The following is a 22,438-nucleotide window of genomic DNA, read 5'->3' on the forward strand; positions in this document are numbered from 1 at the left end:
TTCTTCTCGGTGTTTGGATATCCCGATAAAACACTGTCTCTTGTGTTTGATATATTGCGCAATGAATTTATTAATGAGCAAAGGCCCTGCGCAGCCTAACCTATGTTTTTGCTTTAGGGAGGTCACGTGGATGAGGCATCTTATCGATTGAATGCTTTTGACAAGGACTGGACACTAGACATAAAAAGAAACAAGTAAATATTTAGTATATTATTTGCTCATTATCAGCACCCAGGCACAACAATAAAAATGCATTTTCTTTGGAAACTGAAAAAATAATTGGAAATCGTTTGCAATACTGAGTAAACGGTGCACGTTTATTTCCTTTTCTTTTTTCAACTGATTACCTCGGATAGAACATTGCACCCATTAAAAAGCTCTTTTCTGTTTTTCTCAGAATGAATTAAAAAGACTTTTAACAAAGTATTATTTTTTTCGTTACAGGGAACTTATTCCCGCATCGTTTACAGTTCGCACGTTTGCAAACGACGGCTCTGAAGTAATACAAGAGGTACTAATCAAATAAATTACAGAGTAAATCAATGCGAATCTTTTAGAAAGTTAAATTACGTAAAGCTAGTCTACGTTGACCAAGAATATAAAATGGGCTACGTAATGATTCAATTTAGCGCTCGGAGCGCTTATTTACTTTTGGCACTACACTGGAGGGTGCTTATTCGAGACAAGGCGCTTCTTCGGGACAGGGCGCTTATTTAATTTTTTGCGAAACAACCAAATGTTCATAACAGAGCTTTAATAAATATTAAAATAGCTAACAAGAACAGAAACTGTAAAGGTAACAAATTGTTGAAAGTTCAGTTTTTTTAAAAGAATTGTTCATTTTAGCAGTAAATATATGCATGAAGGTATGGTGAATGTTCATGAGTTTGCTTATTCAGAAGTGGGCGCTTATTGGAAGGAGGGCGCTTAATCGAATCATTATGGTAAAAACGCTCGTTTTTTAAAAAAAAGATGCAAATTCATTTTCTGTTTTGAGTGGCTACTGAAAGCACAAATGTATGACGCATCTTTTTTAGGGTGCTTCAGAGCATTGCCATTATCAAGGAAAAATTCGTGGCTTGAAAGATTCAAGTGTTGTCCTAAACACGTGTTCAGGATTGAGGTAATTTTTAGAGTTTATCTTGTTTAACAGTTTCTTTTAAAAAAGGACCAATTTTTGGCCATTGCTTCAAAGTGCTGTGGTCGAAATCAAAGTTCTGAGTTGTAATTGTTTGCAATAGAACGTATCGATCGCTTTAGGCCTAGGATCTTTCTTTGATTTTAACCCCCGCACGGGAGAGGGTTCGATGCCAACCACATCGAGACTGTTTTTCGAAGTTTAATCAAAGAGCTCTTCGAGCCACGACTGAATTTTTTGCCAAGTTTAAAAGTTTAGTTTTCATTCCTTGAAAATTTATGAGCAGCAAGGTGATTCAAACATTCCTTTGATGCACATGATAACAGATAAACGGTGGAATGTCGATTACATTGATATAAGATATTTTCGTCTCACGTGACTAAGTACGTCTAAGTAGCGCAGTCGGGTAGGCAACTGACTGCGGATCGAAAGGTCGCGAGTTCGAGTCCCAGAGGAGGGTTTATTTTCTTTTTTCCTTTTTTTTTCTTTTTTTAACCCATAGCACTAAAATGGTTTGTTTATTATATCGCTCCGTAGGTATGCATTGCAGAATAATTTACATGTAGGCTGTTAAGTAATAACGCTGTAAAAAAAAATATAATAGACTGATTCAGGTACAAATGTAATATTGTGCTGTTTCATCTGAAAAGCTTTTCCTTTTCTTGGGAACAAGCAGCCACGCACTCGATTTTAGCCAACGCTCTGGTTTCTAGATAGATCCATCGCTTATGAAGCTTATGTGAAACCCAATTTAGTTTTCGAATGCTCCTACATTCGACTACATGTACTACGCTAGCTCGAAAGATAGACACGAAAGTCATCGATCGATTAATGCAGATTACTGGCTCTCAATGTTCACTTTTTTGGCGGTCGATTACTTAATTCTTCACGTAATTGTCAGCCACATTTTGTTTCTTTGCTTCTGGTTTTTCTTGTAAACCCCTTTAAATTTAAAAGACCGCCTTTATACGGCCGCTTTTATACGGCCGCCTTGCTACACTATTTCTACAAGTATATCTGCTGGTCAGCGGAGTTGCAATGAGAAGTCTACAGATGATGGAACGACCAACCATGCGAGTGCCATTGGGCTAGCTACAATACTCCTGAATAAATTCAGTCGTAAAAAGGAGACCTTATTTTCTCGGGTTTCTGTATGTGTATTTTTCCTCCTTTAAATTTTGATAATACGAATTTCTATAATTTTGTTTTCCACAGAGGGATTATAGACGACGGAAAAAATGCATTTCATATTTCACCTGAGACTAGAACCAAAGTAAGCTTTGTTTGAAAAGTGCCATTCCACATTACACTCGCTGTCAGTGTTACGTGCATAGCGGCTTTCTATCGACATTCATCTTTCAACGACCTTTCGACGTGTTAAACAAATATGACGGATCGAAACCGACCAATCACACAATCTGGAATTGTGGGCTTATTTGCATGAAACCAATTGCAACACCGGTAGGCTTCGGTTTTCATTGGCTCAAACAACACGTCGAAAGAAAATGTCGAAAGATGGATGCAGAAATATATATAGCTATGCACCTATGCACGTAACACTGAAATAAAGTGTAACTCGATGAAATACTGCATATCAAAATAAAATACAAGAGTGGCAAAGTTTGCGGCCTATGGGTTACTGTGGGTCAACTTATACTTCAAATACTCTGTCCCCTTAACTTAACACAATGGAAACATAGTTATATCTAGAAAAAATAAAAAGGGGGAAGCTCCGCTTTAAGGTTTCTCTACATGTTTACCATCTAATTTTTCTCCGAGGTTTTATTTTGTAAGATATATTCAAAATAATTTTGGGCACGGACTGCCACATACCTTTAATACGTTGGCCGCTTTTTTAACAGAACGAAAACAGTACTGTCCAAATGGAAAGTTCCAATCTTTAGCGTGCCTCACTGTATTTCATTTAACGTTTTTAAAAGGTTTTAAGCTCATACTGCATCCCCTCGTTTATTCCCCGGGGTTGGGGGTACTTGGGATTTCAAATGACGGGGTGATCGAATGGTGGCAAAAATCAAAACCCAAAATCCCTAGGGCTTCCAACATAATCCAAAAAAATCGTTTGACAAAAAATGATACCCAAAAATTCCTTTGCCGAATTTCTGACCCTTACATTTCAAGAAAGGGGAAATGAGTAACACAAATAAAAACATGAGGAATTGACGTTCGTGTTTGTTAATTCATCATACCATCTGAATTTTTCTTTCGCTCATCTCGCAGTCATTCTAACAATGCTAGGGACATCCAAGAACACTTCCGTTTCAAGAATAACATTTTTTACAATACCTGAGTGAATTCTCGCGCGCTGATTGGCTAATTTTCATTGTCAATAAGAGGACATACGCATGAAACTCGTTGCTGACGCAATCAGCAAAGGTTTTGTCAAACTTTTTAGCACTGATTAAGCGCTGCATTCTTGATGAGGCAAGAATAATACCACAAAACTAGAAGTCTTGAATAAGGAAACCATGTAAAATTTATCGGAAACCATTGCAACCTGAGAGCGAAAAGATGAGGATGTTTATTGAGGATTCAGACCTGAAAATCGGCGTTAAGCGGAAATATGTGCTGTCGATAAAATTAAGAAGCTGAACCGCGTTTTAGTGGATAATTTTGTGAACACTTTCCACTCGATTAAAGGTTAGTTGAACAATTCGAATTTTCCCTTGTATTTCTGGCCGTATTCCTACCAAACTTCTAATTTACTGATGTCAATTTGTTAAATGGATGACAACTCTAAACAAAACCACTTCCAAAAACCTTTTATTGTTTCTAATACCCCCCAAAAATCCATACTAAATCAAGCCACCCCCAAAATATACTCGCCAAATTTCCCTACCCCCAAAAATATCCAGGAATCGAAAATTTCGAACCCAAATAAATCCTTCGATAATCCCCGTCACTTGAAGTCCCGAGTCCTCCCCTGGGCATTTATTTCATTTGATGTTTGATATTGATCTTTAAAAAAAAGTTCTGTATGTCTTAAATAACTTGTTCTTTACAGCATAAAGGGGCTCACAAGGTTTTTAAAGCAAAGAAAGACGACTTTAATGATGTTTGTGGTAAGCTTCGACTTTGGTTACAATTATGAGGATAAATTATCTACACACATTTTGCACCTCCCCACCCGTAATCGCCCATGATCGCCGATCACACTCGCTATTTTCGTGTTCATCCTACGAATGTTAGAGCAAAAGAGAGATTGCCCCAAGTCCACGTTACAAGATAAATAAAAAAAGGAACCATCAGCTTTATTAACAGGACATTCCTCGCCGGAAATTTCAAGTAATACCAGCATAACTTAACGGTCATCTTTGGCTGCGAATTACGTGCTCGGATGGAAACGGATTACAACTTGAATCAAAGTCTCTTCGAGATATCGACGTTTTTGCATGAAGTATGAGTCGAAGGTTTATCCTGTGCATTGTTCTTCGAACTTATCATTACAGTTTCTTTGTAGTTTAGTTTAACAATTTCCTATCTTCGCGGAGGAAATGCAGCCATATAATTTTGTCAAAAATGGCTCGTCCGCGCCGGGTATTTATACACATATTCCTTAACATTACACAAATAAACAGTGCAAATTTCACCGAGATCTGACAATTCTATACTTTAAAATTGCAAGGAACTTTCGAGGCAGTCGATTACGGCAGCGAAATTAGCAAATGAAACAGCAAAATATGCGTTCGACGCTTTGTTTTTGCGACGCCATATTTGAATTGTAATAGGTAGACCGCTGTTCAATGTGTTTAAGGCCGTATCGTTACGATTGCTACACGAAAAAGCACGAAGAAAAAATACGGATATTTCCGACTACTGTCGGAGAAAACATTGCGCATATAATTGCGGCGTAAACAAATCGTTACACTCAAGCTGCGTTTTGTCTAGGCCCTGCGAGGGTCGGATATCAAGACCCAGGATTAAACAAAAGCCATATATACAGTGAATGCTTTCGAATTATATTTGAAGATGAAATACGAAAGAATTTTGCTGTCTTTGACTGAAATTCCACTCGAACTGCGTAGATACGATCGCATGTTGTAAAGCCGATTCATGCAACATTGCTGTCATTCCCTGTCAACGCGAGGTCACGTCCCTAACGACCTAGGCTGATGACGAAATAGAGTTGCGCTTGCATGTAGCGACCAAATTTGGCCTAATTTTTAACCGCTCCTAAGCTAGAAGAAGCCCCCATCTCTTGCATTTGTTTTAACTTAAATAATATCTTTGAAAAGAGCGAGTTTTTTGGTATGGTTTATTTTTGACGTTTGTAATTTTTAAATGATGTAAGTGCTAGTGATTATTTATTCGTGTTTTAGTTACGCAATCCATTGTTTGTGCGACGCTTTTTATAGATCGCCTTTCAGACACACGTGCGTTGAGATAAGAAAGCTGACATGTCACTTTTAAAATTGTTATATAACGTTTGTAAATGTGACAAGTCACGTTTTTTCCACGAGATCGCAAGTGATCACCCACAGCGGAAAGTAATCCCTTGAGAAATTAAAACAGTCCCTTGAGAAATTAAAAAAGTCCCTTGAGAGTTTACAAATATGTGGTTCCAAATTTTGTCCACATAACCCCTATTCTACGTTTTTAGCTTGTAAACAAGCAAAAACGTCGAAAAAAGTAGGGCTAACGTTAACAAGTTGTCTCCGTGCGTCATCAAAAAATCAATATTTATATCGTAGGTTAATTTCTAACTGCAAATTACGGCTATGTCTTCCTTTAAATGTTCAAAAACAATGTTTTTTATCAGTTTAGTTGCCTACAACTAATTTCAGAACAGTTTAGACCAAAAATCTGCGAAAACCCCATGACATATCTGTTTAATTAAATTGTCTTTATTCTTTCTTTTGTTATAGATACACCAGCCGATTTTCCTTCAAAAGCTTATTCAAGGACTTCGTCTGGGGTAGGCTTTTGCGATAATTTAGACTTAACACGTAAAAAAAGTTTAGTTAATGATTGTTTTTTTAAACAATCCTTGATGTTTTGCTGCCATTATTGTGTCGCCTTGATGGCATTTGGTCGGTAGTTTAAAGCAACCGAAGCCACAAAAATCATCAAACTAAACAAAACCAGTCAAACGTGTCGTGGATTGGAATATTTTTAATTCCTTCCTGTTACGTCTTCAATGACAAGGTGAGTGACGCATGGCAGACACAACGTCACGTCTTTGTCTCTATGGTAACGGAAGTCGACGTCAGCACTAATTTGAGTTGTATCGTCAATGTGGCCAGAGAAAGATAGCAAAATGTATGACGGCAGCTCATGTATGCAGACGTCTCGTTGCGCCGTTGTATTATAAACATGGTGAAAATTTGTTTATGCACAATATTCAAGAGTTTGGTCAAAGCAGGGTGGAAGAAACTATCATCAAAAGTTGACGAACATGTAAATTGATGATAAAAATACAGTAAAAACTCGCGAGTAAGAACCTTATTTTTAAGAACTTGTTAGGCTAAAATTTGCCAGATAGACATCATCTTTATTGTTGGGTTGCAACCACGTGACAAGGTGGCCTTGTTGGTAGACATAACAATGAAAAAAATTCGCATAATTTTTATGATAAAAAAAGTTCATTTCCCAGCGGAGGGAAACACCTTGTCCTTGCCCACCAGCTTGGCCGCCGTGATGTCAGTTGCAACCCAGCAATAAGTTCCCCTTAAGCCCAAAATTTGGAAATAGGTTTTCTAAAATATTTACTTTTAGGGAAATAAAGTCGGCATTCTGGATCCTCTTTGGAGTGTAAATGCCAATGTTGAAAATCATAGAATATCATAACTGAGACAATCGCAAAAATATAAATATGATGTCTGCAAATTTCTTACATACATTTCATACATTGAAAAGGTTGAATACGACAAAAAATTATATAAAGAACAATTTTTTGCAAAAAGGTGCGGCTTATCTGCGGGTTTTTACGGAAATTATTTTCTTCAGAAACTAGGAACCTCTTAAAACCCTGAATAGCCTAAATTTGTGTTTATTACCATTTATATAAGAACCTCTTTAGGCTAAGTTTGGAAAATGCAGGTTCTTAGTCGCGGGTTTTTACTGTATGTAGGTATTGTTACTAACATCGACATATCTCTTTCAGATACCACGTAAGGTATCAGATACTGCGAGCGTTTACAAGCCATATTTGAAAACCAAGAAGACAAGATATAACGAGCTTGTGTTTGTAGTCGATAATGAAATGGTAAGTAATGGACACCTTTACCAAAATTATAGTGACGCTACGTCACACGTGACGAACACAATTTTGAAATTTGAATCAAATGTTGAAATCCACGTGTCAGTTTTTGAGGTGCAAGGTTAGAATTTCAGTGCGAACCTTCTCAGTTTATCTGTTAAATAGCATCAAAATTTCATGTTTGGTTACAAACGATGTATTTTAGGAGGGATTTTCTGAAAAAAATTCGTTCAAATGTCGGAAGTTATCAAAGGATGACTTGCAAGTCAGTTTAAATTTTGAAATTTTTGGAAGTTTTGGTCACGTGTGACCTTGATCAGCTGTAAGGTGATAGCCATGTAGCTCAAAAATGATTCTTAGTCGAACTTTTTTGGTGAAAGCAATTGTGACAATTACTTAAGGTGCCTCGATCCAACATTTTTATAGAAGCAATGTTCTTCTTTTTTCTTTGGAAAAGAGGCGTCTGACCTGTGTTTGTGGCAAATTTTGCGTCGTTTTTAATAAGTTAATCACTAAGAAATTACTGATTAGCAGGACATCAGTGTACGTGAACACGTAGTGAACAGCCTCCTTCACTATCATGAAAAAAATATCGGGTTAACTATTTTTTGACAGTTGAAAAGGTCTTTTGAGTAAAAAAATATTTAAAAAGATTTGAGGTTTGATTAACTATTTCGCTTTGTTCATTTTCCAGTACAATGACTTTAACAAGAACAAAAAGGATATCGAAGATCGACTTATAACATTGGCGAATGCTGTTGATGCGGTAAGAACATGCAGAAACATAAAGCAACTTTGTTAGGGAGTTTCACATTGTCGGCACCACCAAGGTGATGGCCGTTTCACACTAGAGACGGACAAATCGTCTTGACGGACAAATCGTCTGAGACGGACAAATCGTCCGTCTTAGCGTGAAAACGGGACGGACACGATTTTGGACGTACAAGTCGTCCTGAATTTGTCCGTCGATTTGGCCATTTAGGAAGACGATTTTTCGAGGACGACTTGGTCATCTAGACGAACAAGTCGCCTAACGGTCGTCTCAAATTCACGCTAGACGAACAGATCGTCAGACGGTTTGTCCATCTAGACGATTTGTCCGTCTTCTAGTGTGAAAACGGTCAAAGGCCAAAGAAGATATTGATTAAAGTTAACTCTGGTAATAGGGCTATATTGCACCGTTCCGGGTTGCAGGGTGAGGTGAATGGAAGAATGTCGGGGAAGGGGAAGATTTGAGTGACATTTATGGCATTAGTTGCATGGTTGTATGACATCAGGAGCCATTCTTTAACAACTACAACCAGTTTTTTTGGTTTATTTTTTTCATTCTTCTTTTAAAAGATTTACCAGCGGATAAATATAAGAATAGTCTTAAAAGCAGTGGAGATCTGGACAAATGGTGATCCTTTCACGAAACAAGCCAAGCCAGGAGCTGACCTGAAAATGTTTAGAAGCTATCGAGAGAACACTTTGTTGAAAAAAATTCCTAACGACAACGCACATCTTATACGGTATATAAGGAATCCCCATTTGTGTTCTTAAAATAAATTTAAAAAGTATGAGCCTTTGTTTTCGGTATATCAATAGCTTTGCAAGATAGATACTTTTAAAATGCAAAGCGCAACAAATCGATTTGAAGCAAATCGCAGCTCTAAAGCTGAATTAGATTAAACTTTACAAAATTAACAAGAATTTACAAGAATAACCTTAGCTAAAAGGTGAACCATAGAAAAAAGTGAGTCGGGTATATTCCATTACTATATAAAAAAAAAGCTGTTATTAAGTCCGTTTGTTTTACAAACAGGTACGTTAAATCTTCTGATATTTCTCAGGTTAAAACTGAATTTTGGCTCTAATATAAATCTGTATAACTTATGATGAGGATTATAACTGATGTCCCGAAACATTTTGACCAATTGTATTTCAGTGGAAGTCGCTGGGAAGGTTATAGAGCTGTGGGCATTGCGTCTTTATTTGGAATGTGTAAAACAACGCGATCAGCTGGTGTTATTAGGGTAAGTTATTAAGTAGAAATAATTGACTATAAAGGGAGTATGACATTTATTACAACGCATACAGTACAAACACCAAAGCATAACGCTAAAAAGTACAGCAGAATAAAAAGTAAGTAATCCTAACTACTTAAAAATAGATTTCATTTTGCCGTGGTTGTTAGTATAGTGTGGTAAATTTTGGTTAACAGAGCCGGCGCGTTTTTTTTTTTTTTATTTTTTTTTTTTTTTTTTTTTTTTTATATAATAATAAAAAAAAAAAAAAAAAAAAAAAAAAAATCAAAAAAAAAAAAAAAAAAATGGTTTAGATCATGATACCAGATACATGACCAAAAATTACAAAGAATTAGTCAATCGAAGGGAGGGGAAATAACAATTTGAAAGTTATTTGAGTTACATTGTATACAAAATATACTTAACAATATTTTCTATATACTAGTACAAGGGTGTTAACAGGCTTGCTAAAAAAATAACAGTCTTTCAGTCAAGGGGGCAGGAGATAAATAGGAGTCCATTTTTTTATGTCATTTGTCTCTAATACATATCTTGATGTAACAAGACGTAGAAAAGATGCAAAATTTGGTGAGGTTTCCTCTCATTTGGCTTGCCATATATATGATACCACGCTAGGAGAAAAGCATAGTTTAATTGAAGCGAATATTTTGAATGAGGATCCGGCCTAAGGCCCAATACTGTTGTATCCAAATTGGTAAAAAGAAATAATCTTGTGATCAGCTGAGGGTATAGCACGTTATGAGAGTATTGCTGCATTTCCTGAGCTTGTTTTTCGCGCATGCTTATGCAGCACATTCACGTGAATTGTTTCTGTTTCGAAAAAGATTTAATCATTGTGGATTATCACCAAAGACACAGAAAAAACAGTAAAGCAATTTACACCTGACGCAAATTGTATTTTATCACTTTGCTTTATATTTGTCACGTGTCTATACACATGACTTAATTACTGGAAGTCCAGTAGGGTAAACGTAGCCACAACTTTGGAAAAATATAGCAATAACAATGAGTGGATTAAAAAATAAAACATCTAAAGTGTATTTTGTAAGAGAACAGAAACTGCTTAAACTTAATTAAGATATCACCGCCTGTCCGAGTGCATATTTGGTTATCCCTAACCCTAGATCTTTAAAGTCCAAATCAACTTTGTAAAAAAGTTTGGCTCATCGTAAAGCTAAAACATTGACATTAGCTTGGTAAGAAAAAATAATTTAACACTGCTAGTAAATAGTTAAAGGAGATCTTATGCCAATTAATGTGCCAATATTGTACAGAAGTCGTGAAATAAAGAAATTCAACGAAAAAAATCGCCTTGATTTGACAATATTTTTAAATACGGTTTGTTAACTGTAATTACTCTGTCGCAGTGGAAATCTGAAATTGTAGGATCGGATGATGTAGGACCTTACATTGGCCTTGCTCACGAAATGGGTCACAACTTTGGATTTCCTCATGACGACAAAGGTAAGATAAACCGATTGCATACCACTTACACCGGCCAATCACTAAAGGGTTTCCTTAGCTTAGCTAATGAATATAAAATATACTTTATTAGTTTTTACCCTATCTTTGTCCTTCTTTGTCTTCAGCAAAGTGCACGTGCTTAACGCCAAGCAGAGGATGTATCATGATGGGTGGAGGAAAGTAAGTAGTAAAATTAGAACATTATATTATTACTATCATCATCATCATCATCATCATCAACAACATCATTATTATTATTATCTCTGTTAACTCTTTTTACTCTTTTTTAACACATAAGAAGTGATTTTAAGACGCGTTTCTCGCCAGTACAAAGACACTTTATTGACTTTTTTTATTTGATAAAAGGATGTTAGCTGCTTTTCAATTCTTGGTCTTTTTATCCACTTTTTTAACCCTTTTTGAAGATTATGTAAAATGAAGTTATTATTATTATTATTAATATTATTAATAAATATTAACATAGCTATTGATGGTATTGAAGCTGGTTGTTTCATTGGCTCCAGTTCAACAGGAATTCTCACCTCAATGGCTCTCGGGTTGTCATGCAATCTCAGTGGTATTGATTCCAACGCTCCCACTACCACTGGAATAACCTTTGCCCTTCCGAACTTCTCTCGCTAAGTCTTGGTACTTTTAAACTTTTTCATCTTCCTTCTCTCTCATCTTACCATCCTCTATTAGTTTCCTAGTGCTATTAAAAACGGCAAAAAATAGATTTCGGATACATTAGCAACAACAACAACTTTTATTTATACACGATAAAGTTTAAAGCAAAAAAAAAACGTCCTGGAGATGATGTGGTCGTGAGAGGGTTCGAATACAAACAGTGACACACAGTCAAAGTTAAAAGAAATGCATAGTGATTAGAACGATTTAATGATTTATATAATTGCAATTGGTCCACAGGGAAACACTTCCAGGATTTTCAGACTGCAATATGGAGAGGCTTGCTGATGATAGGCTGGATGATTCTTGTTTGTATAATGTGCCAACTTATAAGGTAACCGAACTTATAAGGTTACACAACGTACTGTGTTTACGCAGACAATCGCCTAAAATTCACCTAAAGTGGAACCTCGATTTAACGAACCTCTATATAAATTTTTTACAGTAAAATGTATGGAAAAGAACCTCGATATAACGAAATCTTCGTTATAAAGAACACAACTCGGAAGCCCGAAAGTAAAATGTATCCCGATATAACGAATTGTAGTTAACACGCGAAAAAGATAAATTTAGAACAGGCTAACAAGGATGAATATACTTTAATCCTGTAACAGGAGAACAACTTCAAAGATATATATCCATATCTATGTGGATATTAAACATTAAAGCACAAATTTTTGGCAGTCGTTTAGATCAACAAACGCTAGGTAGTGCAACGTATTGGCCTGAAAAAACAACCATTAAATATACCTACATATATCGAACATTTAATAATAATAATAATAATAATAATAATAATAATAATAATAATAATGGCACATCGGGCAGTATATCCACAGAGTGGCTCTTCGCCTGCCCGATCCTAACTAAATTTACAGATGTAAAAGATTAAAAAATATCTAAAAATTTATATTTACATGAAAACGAGATAAAATTGTATTAAAACGATACAAGAACTAATTATGTGAATTATAGTATATAAAACAAAACAAAAAATACTTAAGACATGCTAAAAAGTTAAAAATTCAAATGTTCTAAAACTCTCTTAAAAATAATGTTTTTGGTGTCTTTACAAAATTTATTATAGTCTTGGCAGCATCTCACGTTGCTGGGCAATGTGTTAAAAAGGCTGGCAGTTTGGTCCTGTAAAGTATTATTAATTAGGGATCTCTCTAATTGAATGCTGTTACTGGATCTTAGGCATCGTTCGTGTTGGAATACATTAAGCTTCAAGTAACTTGGCCAATATGGGTTATGAAGGGCTTTGTGGGTTGCCTTGAGTAGGTTCCATTCGCGTTGTTCCTTTACGGGAAGCCATTTGAGTTTCGTAAGGATGTCATCGGATGACGCGAATCTACCAAGTACAAAGCTAGCTGTAGCCTTTTGTACTCTCTGGAGGCGTTTCATTAAATAATCTGGGAGTGAATGGTATACTATGTCATTGTAATATAGCTTGCTTAGGACCAGTGCCTGTGCCAAATTCTTCTTGATATGGAAAGGCAGGATGTTCTTTAACTTCCTTAGGGTTGTTAGAGTAGCATAGCAGGACGCTGCTACTTGTAGCATAGGACGCTGCAGGACGCTGCAAATTCGTCATATCAAGGTTTTCGATATAACAAACCCCCGATATAACAGATAAAAATTTCCCCAGTCCCTTGGCACTTCGTTAAATCGTGGTTTCACTGGAGAAGTTTGATGGCTGTTCAAATTAAAGCCTCCAGTTTTATTACGATCAATGTTGAAATGTAATGTAAAGTGTAAAAATGAAGTCCATCTTTTTGCTTGACGAAAAATGAATGAAACTCTGCAAGTAGTATAGTAGGGACCGGTTTGGCCTTATTTGCGGTGGAATCTCATTTGTGTCCGGCGTCATCAACATAAATTTATTCCGCCGCACATTATGAGATCCGCCGCAAAAAAGTGGCCTAACTGGTCCCTACTATTCTACTTCTGCAAGATAATCTAACAAAGTGATCTTTTTCACAGGCTAAAAACGGTTATTGTGGAAATGGAATACGCGAAGAAGGGGAAGAATGCGACTGTGGTACTATCAAGGTTTGTTTACAGAATTTTAAATTTGTCCATGTTCAGGCGACACTTTAAAAAATATAAAAGCTAAGCTGCCAATACAACAATTTCGAATGCCAAGTAAACAGTCACTTATGTAAAAACTAGTGTGGGAGATAAAATGATATATTAAAAATATATTTGATTCAATAGGATTCAGAAAAGCGAAACTGATCTAACTGGATAAAAAAAATTGATAAAGAGCCACTCTGTGAAAATGCCAGTGCAAAGTTCTCATTTGTTCGCTCCTTTACTCACCCATCCATCAATCCATCCATCCATTTATCCATCCATTCATTCATCCATCCATCCATTCCTTCATCCATCAATCCATCCATTTTTCAATTCATTCATTTATTCATGCATACATCCACCCATTCAATCATTCATACTTTCTTGCCTGCTTTCTTTCTTGCTTTCTTTTTTTCTTGTTTTTTTCTTGCTTTTTTCTTTCTTCCTTTCTTCATTCATCGATTTATTTATTCAAACATGCATTCATTCATTCATATATTAAACAAGTAAATAAAAAGGAAGCAAAAAAATGTTTATTTTAATCTCCTCAGATGTGTGAGGCTAAAGATCCCTGCTGCGAACCTCACAACTGTGTCAAGAAGGCAGGCTGTACTGGTAGCAAATAACAGCAATAGTGTAAGAATATTTGATTATTTAAATAATCGAATTTATACCTCGCCTTCCCTTCCCTTCCCGTCCCTTAACTTACTTTACCTCAACTCGCCTCACCTCACCTCACCTCACCTTACCTTACCTTACCTTTACCTTACCTTACCTTCCCTTCCCTTCCCTTCCCTTCCCATCCCTTACCTTCCCTTCCCTTACCTTAGCTTACCTTACCTTACCTTACCTTTACCTTACCTTACCTTACGTTCCCTTCCCTTCCCTTCCCATCTCTTACCTTCCCTTCCCTTACCTTACCTTACCTTACCTTACCTTACCTTACCTTCCCTTCCCTTACCTTACCTTACCTTACCTTACCTTACCTTACCTCACCTCACCTCACCTCACCTCACCTTACCTTACCTTACCTTACCTTACCTTACCTTCACCTTACTTTACCTTACCTTACCTTACCTTACCTTACCTTACCTCACCTCACCTCACCTTACCTCACCTTACCTTACTTTACCTTACCTTCACCTTACCTTCCCTTACCTTACCTTACCTTACCTTACCTTCACCTTACCTTACCTTCACCTTACTTTACCTTACCTTACCTTACCTTACCTCACCTGACCTTACCTGACCTTACCTTACTTTACTTTACCTTCACCTTACCTTACCTTACCTTACCTTACTTTACCTTACCTTACTTTACCTTACCTTACCTTACCTTACCTCACCTGACCTTACCTGACCTTACCTTACTTTACCTTACCTTCACCTCACCTTACCTCACCTTACCTTACTTTACCTTACCTTCACCTTACCTTACCTTACCTTACCTTACCTTACCTTCACCTTACCTTACCTTCACCTTACTTTACCTTACCTTACCTTCACCTTACTTTACCTTACCTTACCTTACCTTACCTCACCTGACCTTACCTGACCTTACCTTACCTTCACCTTATTTTACCTTACCTTACCTCACCTTACCTCACCTCACCTCACCTCACCTTACCTTACCTGACCGGACCTTACCTTACCTTACCTTACCTTCACCTTACCTTACCTTACCTTACCTTACCTTACCTTACCTTACCTTACCTTACCTTACCTTACCTTACCTTTACCTTACCTCACCTTACCTTACCTTACCTTACCTTACCTTACCTTACCTTACCTTACCTTACCTTACCTTACCTTACCTTACCTTACCTTACCTTACCTTACCTTACCTTACCTTCCCTTCCCTTCCCATCCCTTACCTTCCCTTCCCTTACCTTACCTTACCTTACCTTACCTTTACCTTACCTTACCTTCCCTTCCCTTCCCTTCCCATCTCTTACCTTCCCTTCCCTTACCTTACCTTACCTTACCTTACCTTACCTCACCTCACCTCACCTCACCTCACCTTACCTGACCTTACCTTACCTTACCTTACCTTACCTTCACCTTACCTTACCTTACCTTACCTTACCTTACCTTACCTTACCTTACCTTACCTTACCTTACCTTACCTTACCTTACCTTACCGTACCTTACCTTCACCTTACCTTACCTTACCTTACCTTACCTTACCTCACCTCACCTCACCTTACCTCACCTTACCTTACTTTACCTTACCTTCACCTTCCCTTACCTTACCTTACCTTACCTTACCTTACCTTACCTTACCTTACCTTACCTTACCTTACCTTACCTTACCTTACCTTACCTTCATCTTACCTTACCTTCACCTTACTTTACCTTACCTTACCTTACCTTACCTCACCTGACCGTACCTGACCTTACCTTACCTTCACCTTATTTTACCTTACCTTACCTCACCTTACCTCACCTCACCTCACCTCAACTTACCTTACCTGACCGGACCTTACCTTACCTTACCTTCACCTTACCTTACCTTACCTTACCTTCCTTACCTTACCTTTACCTTACCTCACCTTACCTCCTCCCCTACCTACCACCACCCCACCTACCCCTCCTCCCTCCCTCCCTTCCCATCCCTTACCTCCCTCCCACCTACCTTACCTACCCCTCCACCCCTCCTCCCTCCCTCCCTCCCTTCCCATCTACCTCCCTCCCTACCTACCTACTCCTCCACCACCTCCCCACCTCACCTTACCTGACCTTACCTTACCTTACCTTACCTTACCTTACCTTACCTTACCTTACCTTACCTTACCTTACCTTACCTTACCTTCACCGTACCTTACCTTCACCTTACTTTACCTTACCTTACCTTACCTTACCTTACCTCACCTCACCTCACCTCACCTTACCTCACCTTACCTTACTTTACCTTACCTTCACCTTCCCTTACCTTACCTTACCTTACCTTACCTTACCTTACCTTCACCTTACCTTACCTTCACCTTACTTACCTACCTACCTTACCTTACCCACCTGACCTTACCTGACCTTACCTTACCTTACCTTACCTTCACCTTACCTTACCTTCACCTTACTTTACCTTACCTTACCTTACCTTACCTCACCTGACCTTACCTGACCTTACCTTACCTTACCTTACCTTCACCTTCCACCTCACCACACCCCCCACCCCCCCCCCCCCCCCACCCCCCCACCTACTACCCCCCCCCCCACCTACCTTACCTTACCTTACCTTACCTTCACCTTACCTTACCTTCACCTTACTTTACCTTACCTTACCTTACCTTACCTCACCTGACCTTACCTGACCTTACCTTACCTTCACCTTATTTTACCTTACCTTACCTCACCTTACCTCACCTCACCTCACCTCACCTTACCTTACCTGACCGGACCTTACCTTACCTTACCTTACCTTACCTTACCTTACCTTACCTTTACCTTACCTCACCTTACCTTACCTTACCTTACCTTACCTTACCTTACCTTACCTTACCTTACCTTACCTTACCTTACCTTACCTTCCCTTCCCATCCCTTACCTTCCCTTCCCTTACCTTACCTTACCTTACCTTACCTTTACCTTACCTTACCTTACCTTCCCTTCCCTTCCCTTCCCATCTCTTACCTTCCCTTCCCTTACCTTACCTTACCTTACCTTACCTTACCTCCACCACCCCACCCACCCACCCACCCACCAGCCACCACCACCTTACCTACCTTACCTTCACCTTACCTTACCTTACCTTACCTTACCTTACCTTACCTTACCTTACCTTACCTTACCTTACCTTCACCGTACCTTACCTTCACCTTACTTTACCTTACCTTACCTTACCTTACCTTACCTCACCTCACCTCACCTTACCTCACCTTACCTTACTTTACCTTACCTTCACCTTCCCTTACCTTACCTTACCTTACCTTACCTTACCTTACCTTACCTTACCTTACCTTACCTTACCTTACCTTACCTTACCTTACCTTACCTTCACCTTACTTTACCTTACCTTACCTTACCTTACCTCACCTGACCTTACCTGACCTTACCTTACCTTCACCTTATTTTACCTTACTTTACCTCACCTTACCTCACCTCACCTCACCTCACCTCACCTCACCTTACCTTACCTGACCTGACCTTACCTTACCTTACCTTACCTTCACCTTACCTTACCTTACCTTACCTTACCTTACCTTACCTTACCTTACCTTACCTTTACCTTACCTCACCTTAACTTACCTTACCTTACCTTACCTTACCTTACCTTACCTTACCTTACCTCACCTTACCTTACCTTACCTTCCCTTCCCTTCCCTTTTCTTTCCTTACCTTACCTTACCTTACCTTACCTTACCTTACCTCACCTCACCTTACCTTACCTTACCTCGCTTCGCCTTTCCTTTGCTAATGTTTTCTTACCTGACATGACTTCATACCTTACCTTACAATCATAACACCTTTAAAACTATTGAGCTATAGGAAACATATTTGCCTGTCTTGCTTGACAGTTCCTTTGTCTCAATTTGTTTTGCTTATATTTCCAGATCAGCCAGCAGTCTGATGTTCAAGGAAGATAATACGCTATTTATTTAAGAGGGTGATTTAATGTGTCGAAGGGCTCGACATAAAAGGGTTTTATTAATATGTGAACACGTGTTAAACGGGGATAAAAATAAATATATATCTGAACAAACAAGAATTTTGATTTTTTCCGACTCCCGCCCAGCCTTATATTCAATAACTTCTTTAGACCGTTATTGGAATAAATCATCACCATCATCATCATCATTATGAAGAAAAACTATTATAATAATATACTACGGGCGATATGGTCGCAGAGCAAAAATCTGTTTGTGGTAGCCAACACGAAATTTGAATGGAATATTCAACTGTATTTCTGCCCTGAACGTTACAACAAAAGGTACCCAGTAACCTGATTATATTTTTTTTTAAAGGCAGTATAATATTCACGTTAAAAATGCCAGATCGACTTTAAGAGGAACAATCCACCAACAGGTTTAATGAAGTGAACAGGAGTATGACACCAGTTTGCAGAGCCGTTACCGTCTTTCATCCTTCTTATCCAAGTCGCTTTGAGAAATTTTTTTTAATAACGAAATCAGGCATACTTAATCACTAATATTTTGAAATCACTAAAATCTTAATAGACTGATTTAACGAGATGGGTTGGAAATGAAAGAACAGATCATGTGTGTTATCGAAGAGATTTAAAAGAGCCAAGGCTTTTAAAATAACGATGAGACCGAGTAATGTCAATTTCCAGAGATAGCACAAATTTAGTAAAGAAGTCATGAAAGACAACATTTGTTCAGTCTTTTATTGGAAAGCAACTTCTTCATTGTGAGAGAAATGTACACCTAGTGTAAATATTGACTCCCTGGGCCAGTTTATATTTAAGCATTCACTTGTAATGTTTTTATTTGCACCCAGCGACATTCTTCTTTCTTTACTTTAAGGCCTGAACATTTTTGAAAGGGGTGAAGCAGTTTGAATAATTTTTATGCTGAGGTTATGCTGGAAACGAAGACGGTTGTGTGATCTGCATATTGAGATACCGTAAAATTCCGGTAATAAGCCCCCCCCCCCCCCCCCCCCCCCGGTTATAGGCCCAACTACCTGAAACAAAAATTGACATCCGATTATAAGACGCCCGGATATAAGCCCCCTCTGACGGATGATTTTGCCGATTTGCTTTTGCCGTGATAATTTTTTAATAGCGTTGACTGTTTTTGTTTTTGCCTTGAATGTTCGTAGTTTGCCGCGAGTAATTTCAATTTGTTGTTCTGAATTTTGTTTGGATGGTTCAGGTTGTATTTTGCCGTGACAGTTGTGGGCCAACGTGAGAAAGGTATCGTCACTTAAAAACTCGATCGAGCCACCCGTTGAAAAGGTTCCAATAAAGTTAAACGAGCCAAAAACATTTAAAGGTTTTACCTTGAAATATGTAAAGCTTTCGAGCTCTTGACTGCAATACCTTGAACTCAAACTGAATACCTCCAAACACATCACGATCAAATAAGATTATCTGGAAAATCGTGGACAAATCCTCAACCTAAGATGGTGCATTGGGTGGGACAGGACGGCAGGTAACACTTAGTGAAATGATTTCGACACCTGTTGGTGAGACTAGCTACCGTTTCATAAAGTTACTAAGAATATCAGGGTATATAAGTGGTTTAGTTTAAGTTTACAATCAGCTAGCATGCAGGAGCAATAATCAGGGACGGAGATCGTAAGCGGGTGTCATTTCAAGTATTGGGTTGGACCCATGTTAAGAGACAACTTTGCTATTTTTAGCAATACATATATCTGTATGTTACTTGCATGCCGTGGCACGTCAAACAAACCGCGAGTTGAAAATCCTGCAACAGCTTTTTTTCTAGTAAGCAAGTGTAATATACAAGGACCAGAATTTAATTTTGAAAAAAGCTAGCGAGCTGTTCACGACATTGAATTCTCTATTAGAAACTGACTTGTCAAAAAAGAGAGAGTAATTTGTCGTTTTTTTACTTCTGCTATAACAGAATAGAAAACAAGGACTAATTTGTCTTGTTTGGGCCACATGCACATAAGCACGTATCAGAGAGGTAAATAAAGAGTCGGTGAAAAGCTAGACAGATATACAGTACATAAAATCAAAGGTGATAATTTGTGTTTGTGAACGACATCCGTACTTAATGAAGTTATTTTGACTCAAAACGTTTCCTCCTTAAAAATTCATAATTGGTTCTATTTGGCTGGGTTTTTTTTTGTCCGATTAAGAGGGTTTACATTTAGAATTTGCTTTTAATTATAAACGTATAGTTCTAGTTTGGCTGCAAAAAGCAATCCAAACTTTTTGAAAGGTGCGTTTGGATATATGCTTGACGTAATTTTTGTTTCCGTGAGAAGCAAGTTTTCCCGCGCTTTTAAACAAATTTCTCGCGCTTTTCAATTCGGCTAGGGGAGTAACCCTACCTGTAAATTCAATTGTGACAAACTTTAGTTCGGCTGGTAGCTTAACAAGAGGACCATAAAGGGAAAAAATTAAATTCACTCGCCCTTTTTTGACGAGTGTTTCCTAATAGAAGAATAATTATCGTAAACATTTCGGTAAGTTTTATTTTAAAGTCAATTCGACGCTTTATAAATTTGTCTACTCGAGAAAATCTGTTGCATGATTTCTCCCTCGCAGTTTTTAGTTCACGAGCCACGTGCAAAGTACTTTTGTCGGCGGACTTATTAGGGCTTTAACTTTCTATAACACACAGAGGCATAAATAAGAAAGGCCGACTTCGTTTTACTGTTGTCTTGGCGGAAGATGCCTACTATTGAGTCAGGACGAGGAAGGAGGCGCAAATTGATACAGTTGAGGAGCAAACAAAAACATTCACAACCTGCGAGAAGTTGTTTACATATCGCACATACAACATTTTCAGAAAAGTAATGCCTTCCGACTCTTGAAACAAAGAGTAGTAAAGCGAAGGTAGTCCTGTGCCATTAGTGAAAGTAAAAAAAAAAACATTTAGTGCCTTATGACCCTCTCCAAGAATGACCAGTGAAGCGTTGTCATGTTTCACGCTTTTATTTGTCACTCGCATTGAAAAATATTTTTGATAATAAATTTTTAGATTTTTTTATCTCCAGTTTACGCACAATTATTCCAAGTTGTATTGCAATCTCAAACTACGACACTTATTAAAAATTTTTCTAGTAACCTCAACGAACGATAGCTAGGCTCCCCAACAGGTGTCGAAATTATTTCACCAGGTGACTTGCCCCACCCAATGCGCTATCCCAGCTTGAGGTATTTTGCGTGCAATTTTCACGATGGTCTTATATGATCCGAGCTCTGTGTAGAGCTAGTCAGTTTTTGATCGAGGTAAGAGTTCAAATCAAGCTCCAAAGCTTTACAACGTTTAAGGTAAGTCCTTTAAATGTTTTGGGCTTGTATAACTTTATTGGAACCTTTTAAATAACACCTTTTGTGGTCAAAATTAGGTTTAGTTCATTTTCCGTCGCGTGCTGTTATTTTTCTTATTTTTCTCTTATTTTGCCAAATGAAGTTCTTTTCTCGCGCTATCAGTTCCAAAAGCTCTATAGAAAACGGGCTTATTGTTTCGGCGAGAATCTGATAAGTAATAAACTTAAAAAAAGAAATTGATTCATTGAAAATAAATCTTGATTCTTTGAGACACGAAACGTTGAATCTTTGAAAATTAAATATTGATTCTTTGAGCAAAAATTTGATTCTTTTAAAATAAAATCATATTCTTAGAAACGCAACATTGGTTATTTAAAAATAAAACATAGACTTGTTGAAATAAACACGAGAGTGATTTCGTGTTTTCAATCATTTTATTATCCTAATCTTTTTAAAAATTGTATTCCGGCTTCAAAAAAACCCGAACCTGGAGCAAACAGGTGAAATAAGTCTTGAAAATATTTTCCTTTTTCAAAATATTTGATCTTTTCGACTTCTTTGACTCTATAGAAACCTTTTTCAAGTAAAACCTTCACCTTCCTTCCTTCCTTCCTTTCTTTTTTCTTTCCTACCTTCTTCCCTGTAGCATTTGGATTGCGAGACCTTCCAAGACTCTGCACCATATAAAGGAGGACTCCTTTGTACCTGACTTAAAATTTCTCTTTGAGTTACCGATGCGGCAACTTATTACACTTGTGTCTTATTGTTTGTTGTATTTTCTGCGAGATTAAATAAAAAAAAGTTCATTTGGTAAAACATAATTTTTCTAAGCTGACTGGCTCAGGTTTGTTAACTTCATTTGATTTTTTTTTTGTCTTTACAGCTGATTAAAAAAA

The 22,438-nt window shown here is 37.6% G+C and overlaps 1 protein-coding gene across 4 annotated transcripts in view; it reads left to right on the plus strand.

The window, feature by feature from the left end:
* The window catches only part of LOC144637473 (zinc metalloproteinase-disintegrin-like ohanin), a 33,659-nt gene extending 14,768 nt beyond the window's left edge, over positions 1-18,891 (plus strand). For 3 of the 4 annotated variants that reach the window (XM_078496534.1, XM_078496535.1, XM_078496533.1), the window contains exons 4-19: positions 118-194; positions 445-511; positions 1,038-1,123; positions 2,354-2,411; positions 4,161-4,218; positions 6,022-6,071; positions 7,260-7,361; positions 8,050-8,121; positions 8,697-8,866; positions 9,283-9,370; positions 10,750-10,846; positions 10,972-11,026; positions 11,774-11,867; positions 13,520-13,588; positions 14,164-14,248; positions 18,163-18,889. In XM_078496534.1, coding sequence (XP_078352660.1) covers positions 118-194; positions 445-511; positions 1,038-1,123; positions 2,354-2,411; positions 4,161-4,218; positions 6,022-6,071; positions 7,260-7,361; positions 8,050-8,121; positions 8,697-8,866; positions 9,283-9,370; positions 10,750-10,846; positions 10,972-11,026; positions 11,774-11,867; positions 13,520-13,588; positions 14,164-14,238 — 1,218 coding nt within the window. In that variant the 3' untranslated portion in view covers positions 14,239-14,248; positions 18,163-18,889. Of the gene's footprint in view, positions 1-117; positions 195-444; positions 512-1,037; positions 1,124-2,353; positions 2,412-4,160; positions 4,219-6,021; positions 6,072-7,259; positions 7,362-8,049; positions 8,122-8,696; positions 8,867-9,282; positions 9,371-10,749; positions 10,847-10,971; positions 11,027-11,773; positions 11,868-13,519; positions 13,589-14,163; positions 14,249-18,162 lie in introns of all 4 variants that reach the window. The other variant, XM_078496536.1, reaches the window with a different exon arrangement.
* Positions 18,892-22,438: the final 3,547 nt, after the last annotated feature.

This window comes from Oculina patagonica, chromosome 14 (genome assembly GCF_052425735.1).
Source record: "Oculina patagonica isolate OP01 chromosome 14, crgOcupat, whole genome shotgun sequence".
Lineage (NCBI taxonomy): Eukaryota > Metazoa > Cnidaria > Anthozoa > Scleractinia > Oculinidae > Oculina > Oculina patagonica.